The 10,382-nt window shown below is 45.6% G+C and overlaps 1 protein-coding gene across 1 annotated transcript in view; it reads right to left on the bottom strand.

The window, feature by feature from the left end:
* Positions 1-1,113: 1,113 nt before the first annotated feature.
* Positions 1,114-10,382, bottom strand: part of TTC34 (tetratricopeptide repeat domain 34) — a 47,938-nt gene continuing 38,669 nt past the window's right edge. The window contains exon 7 of the mRNA XM_069947565.1: positions 1,114-1,997. Within this exon, the coding sequence (XP_069803666.1) occupies positions 1,476-1,997 (522 nt within the window). The 3' untranslated portion in view covers positions 1,114-1,475. The remainder of the gene's footprint in view (positions 1,998-10,382) is intronic.

Here is a 10,382-nt window from a genome sequence, read left to right as displayed (position 1 = left end):
AGTGTAGAGGTGTATATATTACATCACATATGATACATTCATTGTAAGTTAAGGTGAGCAATCTTCTCCTATGAACTACAAACCCCATCAGTTAAAAGAATTATGGGGCTTTTATTGGATGGATTTATTTATATATTACCTTTTTTTTTATTACACTTTTGTAGCAACCCCCCCAGGAGACTGTTATGAGCAATACCATGATTGCTCCTAGAAATCAATGTAGTATATATGTACTGCATTGATGGATGTTTTCTGCACCTGATTGCTACAGGAGTACAATGGTTCAGCTTGGCAGGAAGCAGATTCCCCCTCCGGACCAACATTTCTATTGTTAAAATAGTCGGCAACAAATTGCTCTGTGCTGGCTATTACCAGTGGCTCGAGTTGTGAGCCCTCTCTACACCATGAAGGGTGGAAATCTCAGGTTATTACGGACTCTGCACTGGATACAAGATATGTCCACCATATACTATATATGCAGCAAAAGCTAAATAATCACTACAAACCAATAAAAAGGTTGATAATAGTTTTAGAGGGCAAGTAAAGCTTTCAGTATGATTCAAATATAGCTGTAATATACAAAAAAACTGAGACACTTTACACTCCAGAGCTGCACTCACTATTCTGCTGGTGGGGTCGCTGTGTACATACATTACTGATCCTGAGTTACATCCTGTATTATACCCCAGAGCTGCACTCACTATTCTGCTGGCGGGGTTGCGGTGTACATACATTACATTACTGATCCTGAGTTCCATCCTGTATTATACTCCAGAGCTGTGCTCACTATTCTGCTGGCGGGGTTGCTGTGTACATACATTACTGATCCTGAGTTCCATCCTGTATTATACTCCAGAGCTGCACTCACTATTCTGCTGGTGGGGTCACTGTGTACATACATTACATTACTGATCCTGTACTGATCCTGTATTATACTGCAGAGCTGTGCTCACTATTCTGCTGGTGGAGTCACCGTGTACATACATTACATTACTGATCCTGAGTTACATCCTGTATTATACTCTAGAGCTGTGCTCACTATTCTGCTGGGGAGGTCACTGTGTACATACATTACATTACTTATCCTGAGTTCCATCCTGTATTATACTCCAGAGCTGCACTCACTATTCTGCAGGTGAGGTCACTGTGTACATACATTACATTACTGATCCTGAGTTCCATCCTGTATTATACTCCGGAGCTGCACTCACTATTCTACTGGTGGGGTCACTGTGTACATACATTACATTACTCATCCTGAATTATACTCCAGAGCTGCACTCACTATTCTGCTAGTGGGGTCACATTACCCTCCTTCTGGGGACATGCATTGGGACCCCTTGGCCCTGATAGTGTGACCTGTTGCCCATACTACCTAAGCTGCTATGCTTACTACCCCAGTGCTCACTACTGCCCCCAGTGGTCACCACTATTACTGGTTGGATACATTCCCTATAGATCCCTATTCCTTCTCCTTAGTGGACGATACACCCTGACGCTTCCCTTTTGATCCTGGCTCGCAGTTTCCGCATCTCCTGGTTGCTTTCATCGATCAGTAATCCGCACTCGGTCACCTTCCACGACTCTTCTAGAAGCTTCTGCTCGTGATATGTCTGTGAGACCTGGCAGAATATTTCGGCCAGCCGCTGCTTTCCTGGTGTATTAGTAATGGCGGACAGGGCGAAGGAGCTGTCCAGGCTGAGAGCCTTCATGTAGGCCGTGCAGGCGGCCTGGTCCTCCCCCTGAAGCAGCAGGAGGTGCCCCTTACAGCAGAAGTCCTGCACCTGGCTCTGCAGGTCGCTGGCGCTGTGCCTTTGGATAGTCTTGTCCATGTCTGTGGCTGCGCTGTGATACTGCCCCATGTGGAGGAGGCAGGTAGCGCGCTGGCGGAGGTACTTAGGGTTATTATTACTGGCTATAACGGCCAGGGTGAAGTAAGTCAGCGCCTGCTCGTGCTCCTTCTCCTGGGTGTAGGCGACTCCTTCCTGTCCTGACACCTGAAAAACATAGAAATCGTTACAGCAGCGGCTTCAATAATAATTTATAGTGTTATCTGATCCTGGGAAAGCTGGGTGGCAGCCATAATGGTCTTTTACTTCGTAGATGCCATTCAGCTTTCCTGGGCTACATTAAGCAATGATATTCCTGGGTGCTGCTTTATGGCGCCATTACTAGGTAGATATGCCATTCAGGACACTGGGAAAGCAGGATAACTAGGTACATGTGGCATTCAGGACAATGGAAAAGCAGGATAACTAGGTAGATGTGCCATTCAGGACACTGGGAAAGGAGGATAACTAGGTAGATGAGCCATTCAGGACACTGGGAAAGCAGGATAACTGGGTACATGTGGCATTCAGGACAATAGAAAAGCAGGATAACTAGGTAGATGTGCCATTCAGGACACTGGGAAAGGAGGATAACTAGGTAGATGAGCCATTCAGGACACTGGGAAAGCAGGATAACTGGGTACATGTGGCATTCAGGACAATAGAAAAGCAGGATAACTAGGTAGATGGGCCATTCAGGACACTAGGAAAGCAGGATAACTAGGTAGATGTGCCATTCAGGACACTGGGAAAGGAGGATAACTAGGTAGATGAGCCATTCAGGACACTGGGAAAGCAGGCTAACTGGGGAGATGTGCCATTAAGGACACTAGAAAAGCAGGATAACTAGGTAGATATCCTACTTTCTCAGTGTCCTAAATGGCACATCTACCTAGTTATCCTGCTTTCTCAGTGTCCTGAATGGCATAACTAGGTAGATAGGCCATATAGGATAGTAGAAAAGCAGAGTAGCTTGGCCGATATTAAGGACACTGAGATGCTAGAGTAACGTGACAGAAATGCCATGCAGGACACTGGGAAAGTAGGGTCCTTAAAGCATATATGTCATTCACAACACTGTAGGATAACTAGAAAGATATATCATATAGAACACTGGGAAAGCAGAGTAACCAAAGCGATATGCCATTCAGGACACTAGGAAAGCAGGTTAACTAAACATATCTGCCATTCAGGACACAGGGAAAGCAGCCATGCTGCCGTCATCCGGTACGTCAGAGAAATTCTTCATGACCGACTCGGACATGCAGCATGCTGGGACCCTGTCCTGTATCCCGCTGTGTACTCCTATAGGTTCCTAATAAAGGAGCTGTATACCGTGTGGTAAATGTTTTTATGTTGGTGTAGTCACCTATGCTGTTCAATGGATATATGCAGCATATTCCTGAGATTACAATACACATTAAAGGGGTTGATCACCATGAACTAGTCCCAGAAAGTGCCAGAGATTTATAATTTACTTCTATTAAAACATTTCCAGTCTTCCAGTACTTATCAGCTGCTGTATGTCCTGCAGGAAGTGGTGTATTCTCTCCAGTCTGACACAGTGCTCTCTGCTGCCACCTCTGTCCATGTCAGGAACTGTCCAGAGTAAGAGCAAATCCCCATAGAAAATCTCACCTGCTCTGACTGGAAAGAAAACACCACTTCCTGCATACAGCAGCTGATAAGTACTGGAAGACTTGATTTTTTGGTAGAAGCAACTTACAAATCTCTGGCCCTTACTAGGACCAGTTGATTTGAAAGAAAACATTTGTGGGTGAGCTTCCTCTTTAAAGCTTCTGTACAGCTCCCCCGGTGGGCAATGAGTGGTACTTCACCTGCTTTTATTTTCACCTTTTATGTATAATGAAATAATTTAACCCTGGGAATTGACTATTAGTTCTACCATCGCCTGTTTGCTTTAGTTTATTTTCCCGAACCTTAAGAGGCATAATGCATTAAAGTTACTAAAAGAAACACACAAAAGAGGCGAGGAAGGAACGCAGCTGCTGGAAACACGTCGAGCATCAATTTCGCTGCTAAAAGCCCTTCAGGCAGTAAGTGTTTGTTACACAATGCATGATGGCACAGGTGCACGTACCGGAGCCGTACCCCATCCACACAGGATTATTTGCTGGTAACACATTAAGTCCATTGTGAATTTAGCAAAAAGTCATTTGTGGAAAAGAAATTTCCCATTAAAACACAAGGAAGAAACAAAGGCTTCCGCTGCATAAGATGGCAGGTAGGTACTTTGTTTAAAGTGACTGTACCACCAGGCCCAGGCTGAAGCACTGGAGGCGGCCGACCCACCCCCAGTGGGAAGAAACTCCAGCCCCTCCATGACTGGCTCTATTAGAATCAATGGAACCCTATCATAGAGGGGCGGGGGTTTCCTCCCACTAAGGGTGGGTCGGCCGCCTCCACTGCTTCAGCCTGGGCCTGGTGGTACAGTCACTTTAAGTGGTCTCTGTTGTTTCAAACTGCTTTAAAGCCTTGGCCACTAGGGGTCTCCCATTCTTGGCAATCTGCTGGCCATTGCCTGTTGTTAGAAGAAAGCTGTCTCTAGTAACAGTTGGATCAGGACAAATTACAGAAAGTGTCCTGATCCAACTGTTACTAGAGACAGATGTCTCCTAACAACAGGCTTATAAGTACTGGAAGACTGGAGATTTTTCAATAGATGTAATTTACAAATCTGTATAACTTTATGTATTCACCCGCTGCACAGAGCGGGCAGACAGCGGGAATCTGATGCCGAGCGTTCGGGTTCATACGAACCCGAACCTCGGCAGGTTGGGACCATCCCTACCTGGAATCATCATTCCTTATGATGCTGGGAACAACAAAACTAGAGATGAGCAAACCGGCTGAGGTTCGGGTTCATATGAACCTGAACTCTCGGCTTCTGATTCCCGCTGTCTGCCATAGCCATAGGCTGTATCCCAGTTTTCTAGGCGGTCCTCAGGCTGTATCCACCCTCTCCATGGAGCCGGCAGACAGTGGGAATCAGAAGCCGAGAGTTCAGGTTCATTCGAACCCGAACCTCGGCCGCTGCGCTCATCTCTTAACAAAACTGTCACCCTGTGTCAGTACAGCCGCACAAAGATTTAAACAGTTTGGGGCATTATAGTGAATGATGATGCCAGGAATTCCATAGCATAGTATATACAGAAAATGCATGGAACTAGGAATACCCCCTAAGATGTCCATGTTGGCCGAACATTCGCTGGGCTGATCACTTCCAATCCTTCCATTAACTTTAATGTTACGTGCAGAGAGGGGGAATAAACCGCTACCAGACTCTTCTGGAGGCAGCTTTGCTCTTTGAGAACAATAGGGTTGAAATGCCCGACACTTGACATCAATCATCCATCGGGGGGAAAAGCCATGAGGTCCCAGTTTTGAAGTTGTGTGACTTTTCCTATACCTCTCCAAAGATCACAGGGTTAAACACAATGGGTATTTAATACTGGTAATACAGTACGGAAAAATGACAAAGAAAACAATGGGAAACGTCCAATCCAGGGTCCAGTGGGTAAATCTGGGAGAGATCTAGATTTTTGGAAAAAATGACAAAACTATTAGACACTGGAAGGGCCCAAGAGGACAATACTAGAAGTTTAGATCCAGGCTGAATTGTGGATCTGTGCCTGTAGGGGAGGATACAGCCTCATGGAGACTCCACATGGGTCCATAAAAGGTTAATCACAGCTTTGCCGGGGCACCTTAGCCCATGCCTCCCCCGTGAGAGTGAGCCCCCATATACGCTTGTTTTTACAGATAAGTCGTGTTATGGTTTCTCCGCCGGGCTCGTCCTGTAATGGATTTCTAAGAAACACATTTTCCGCAGTGAACCTCGTCCCCAGCTGTCAGACATTAAGTGGGGTCAAGTTAAGAAGCAGAGGAGTTCAGCGTTTTACATACTTAACAATATTAAGAGGATCATGTGACCAAATCAGCGAAAGATCAAGAGCTCGCCAGCCAGAATGTGGGAAATAACAAGCAGAAATAACGAGAATCGGTCTCCAGCTCTATAAAATCATGTTTTTCTGTGTTTTATGGCAAGTGCTCTTAAAGGGACAGACACACAGAGGGGATTTAAAAAAGCTCAACATTATTCACTTCAGCTGCAATACCAGGCACAGCCCATGAACAAAAGGGGCGCTGTTTCTAGACAATGTAGACTCTATTTTCTAGAAGGGAAGTGATTGTGCCTATGATATTGTGGCCAAACGGCACCAGTGGTAGCCACATTTGTCCTTGTCCTCTGTGAGCAATAGACATCCAATGATAACCAGATGCAGCAACCTGCGCCTAGACGGCTGTTAGCTGGCTGCTATAACGCATGCATGGCTGGCTTAGCTGATCATTCTTTGGCATTAGCTTACCATTTACCAATCCGCACTAAAAGGATGGGGTAAAAAGCCTATCTATAAGATCTGGGCTCTGCTGGTAGAGTCTTCTCTAGGCAGACTGTATCCGTTGAGAAGTAACAACCGTGACAACCAGTCAACCATCTTCCCCGACAGTCGAGGAGGTGGACAGCCAGTCATGAGCTTGCTATGCCAATTATATGGTTGGCAGGTTGGGAGGCTGCCATGCCCATTAGATGGTTTGCCAGTTGGGAGGCTGCCATGCCAATTAGATGGTTGGCCAGTTGGGAGGCTGCCATGCCCATTAGATGGTTGCCCATTTGGGAGGCTACCATGCCCATTATATAGTTGGTCAGTTGGGAGGCTGCCATGCCCATAATATGGTTGGCCAGTTGGAAGGCTGCCATGCCCATTATATGGTTGGCCAGTTGGGAGGCTGCCATGCCCATTAGATGGTTGGCCAGTTGGGAGGCTGCTATGCCCATAATATGGTTGGCCAGTTGGGAGGCTGCCATGCCCATTATATGGTTGGCCAGTTGGGAGGCTGCCATGCCCATTATATGGTTGGTAAGTTGGGAGGTTGCCATGCCCATTATATGGTTGGTAAGTTGGGAGGTTGCCATGCCCATTAGATGGTTTGCCAATTGGGATGTTGCCATTCTGAAGGCTGTCATTTATTTTAACTTTATCACACCTTTTTTTTCAAATAAAAGTAACAGTTAACAATTGTGATCAAAGGGGTTGTGCCATTGTGTGGGAGTGCTTGGGTGCACTGCATCACACAAACAGGAGAGGCTGTAGGGGGGTAAGTTGCTGGGTTGGACTGGGCTGGAGCTTAGTATTTGCTGGAGTCGAAATATTGGTAAGCATATCCATAGCCTTAGTTGTTGCATGTCTGAAAATCCCATTATGTGATAAACTTTAGCAGGACAATCAGAGAGTATTCAGTGATTGCCGAACACAAGACGTTTCTAATGAATCTCGATGTAAAAACACTTGAGATCCTAATGAAGTTCTTATTGTTGCTGTCAGGAACCTGACCTTGAGTGAACTGAACAAACTCAACCGTATCTGTAACCAGGCAAAAAATAACCACATGTTACTGCTCCAGTGTAGAGGACCTTGGGTGTTTTTTTTATATGGCCACCTAGCCACCTCCTAGGGCAATCATCTCCAACTTGTGGACTTCCAGTATGCCCAGATGTAGTTTCCCAACAACTGGACACCCACATGTTGAAGACCATGGGTAAGCCGATGAGATCCCTTCTGTGTCCCGTAGATATTTCCTTTGTATCACAGATCTCTCCTGTGTCCTGTAGATCTCTCCGGTGTCTCCTAGATCTCTCCTGTGTCCCAAAGATCTCTCCTTTGTATCGTAGATCTCTCCTTTGTATCATACATCTCTCCTGTGTCCCGTAGATCTCTCCTGTGTCCCGTAGATCTCTCCTGTGTCCCGTAGATCTCTCCCGTGTCCCGTAGATCTCTCCCGTGTCCCGTAGATCTCTCCCGTGTCCCGTAGATCTCTCCCGTGTCCCGTAGATCTCTCCCGTGTCCCATAGAACTCTCCCGTGTCTCCTAGAACTCTCCCGTGTCTCCTAGAACTCTCCTGTGTCTCCTAGAACTGTCCCGTGTCTCCTAGAACTCTCCTGTGTCTCCTAGAACTCTCCTGTGTGTCCTAGAACTCTCCTGTGTCTCCTAGAACTCTCCTGTGTCCCATGGATCTCTCCTGTGTCACGTGGATCTTTTCTGTGTCTCCTAGAGCTCCCCAATGGTGCCTTTGCACAGGGAGATTTATCTGACAGATCTTTTAAGCCAAAGCCAGGAACAGACTATAAACAGAGTACAGGTCATAAAGGAAAGACTGAGATTTCTCCTCTTTTCAAATCCACTTCTGGCTTTGGCTTCAAAAATCTGTCAGATAAATCTCTTTGTGTAAAGGCATCTTAGGTCCCATAGATCTGTCCTGGGTTCCGTAGATCTCCCCGGAGTCCTGTAGATCTCTCCTGGGTCAATAGATCTTATCTTTGTTCTGTAGATCTCTCCTGTGTCTCTTGGATCTCTCCTGTGTCCGGTGGATCTCTCCTGTGTCCGGTGGATGTCTCCTGTGTCTCCGAGATATCTCCCATTTCCCGTAGATCTTTCCCGTGTCCCATAGATCTCTCCTTTGTATCATACATCTCTTCTGTGTCTCGTAGATTTCTCCTGTGTCCCGTGGATCTCTCCTGTGTCCCGTGGATCTCTCCTGTGTCCCGTGGATCTCTCCTGTGTCCCGTGGATCTCTCCTGTGTCTCCTAGAGCTCCCTAAGTCCCATAGATCTGTCCTGGGTCCGGTAGATCTCTCCTGGGTTCATAGATGTTTCCTTTGTTCTGTAGATCTCTCCTGTGTCCCGTGGATCTCTCCAGTGTCCCATGGATCTCTCCAGTGTCTCCTAGTGCTCTCCTGTGTCCCATAGATCTCTCCTGAGTCCTGTAGATCTCTCCTGGGTCCATAGATCTTGCCTTTGTTCTGTAGATCTCTTCTGTGTCCCGGACTCTGAGTTTATTGCCTTTACCTATTTAGATAAATTGTAACAAACTCATCAACTGTGTGAGGGAAAGTCTCTATAGAAGGCTCTTGTGGGTTCCCTGGTGGGACCAATGAGGCTTCCAATGAGTCTTATGGAGTTACACAATGAGTCTTTGAGGGGGTTAGCTTTAGTATCATGGTTTAGAGGGGGTCCATTTGCATCCATAATTTAGATTAACATAGCCTGGAATCACTTTGCGTTTCAGCAGTACGTAGCTGGTAACCATCATATACTGGCAAAAATGTATACCAACATGTACTACAGCATAGTTGCAGCAGGCGTCCTGAGTTAAAAGGGGTTGTCTGGGCCAAATACAAGATTGCAGGACAACAGGGGGTGATGGAAACCTAATAAACAAGTTCTACAAACCCATCCCTGTCCCTCACTCGTCTCTGGAGGGCGTACTTAACATGGGCTGAATGTTATCACTGTTTGGTCTATTAAACTAAATCGGCCCGCAGGGAGTACAACATGGTATATGTCAGCACTCCTATGTATGGGGATCCCACCGTACTACTGAAAGTCTTCCTATATATAGCCAAAAGTCCTTTCCCAATTCATGTCCAAGTTTATTGGAAATGTTTTCACTCTCAAAAAATCTTCTTATCTCCTAAAGCTTTATGGACGTGACCACTGACTTGGACCTGTTGATAGGTTTACGCCTGTATGATCTCACCAGCGTCTAGGGAAATGGACAAAATGGACAAAATAGTTGTGTGTTAGTGATGTATAAAACGTCCCCCTAGGCACCATGCTCGTTCTTATGGACATATGTTAATGAAATTAGGGATCAAAACAATTTCAAAAATTCTTTGTTTTTTTCATTTGGTCTATGAAACAATACTGAAAACAGGAATGGAAATCGCGAAGCACAGCTGTATCAGGCAGGAAAAGTATCGAGGGGGCGAGTAAATATCTTCTTTTATGGGACTCCAGCGGATTGTGCAAAAAATAAAAAATTAAATGACAAGGGTCCCGGAAGGTTGTGGACCATGAATCATACACAGCTGAACAGGTCTATTGTGGTGGAGCGGTTCAATGCTCGGACACAGCTCAAAATCACAAAAACTCTCTCAGTGTTAGATAGGACTCATTTACATCTTTCCATCTTATTTACCCGATTCAAAAAATTACTGAACATTTCCTCCTAAAGTCAAAAACATCTCCTAGAGTTATCAGCCGTTGCTAAGAAACATGACGGCCATCATATCTACCACAGGGACAGAAGGGCAGATATGTCCAGTAATACAACAATCTGCCCCCTACACTGAGTAATAAAAGAAAAAAAAAAAAATTATACAGCCTTGTAAAATAAAGGTAAAAAGACCCTTCACCATGGCACCTCAGGGATTGAAGATTATTAAAATGTTTCTCCAACAATACTTTTTTGCCTGATTTTAGCAACACAACTTCATGCAGGTCTGTAGAGATGCCGAGGGAACTGTACGTTGCCCAGCGGGTTCCATGTTTAGGACCACTACTACCATTAATTTCTGGGATCCATACACAAGACTTGCTAGGTGAAAGAGTGACTTGAGCAGTCACCTCTCCTGGATCCTAACTGTGGCTCCCAATAACAGAGACTTTACCTCTAGCAGTCACCTTACCTG

Source organism: Dendropsophus ebraccatus, chromosome 12 (genome assembly GCF_027789765.1).
Source record: "Dendropsophus ebraccatus isolate aDenEbr1 chromosome 12, aDenEbr1.pat, whole genome shotgun sequence".
NCBI classification, from domain to species: domain Eukaryota; kingdom Metazoa; phylum Chordata; class Amphibia; order Anura; family Hylidae; genus Dendropsophus; species Dendropsophus ebraccatus.
Note: the sequence above shows the minus strand (reverse complement) of the source record. Positions and strands in the feature narration are given on the sequence as shown.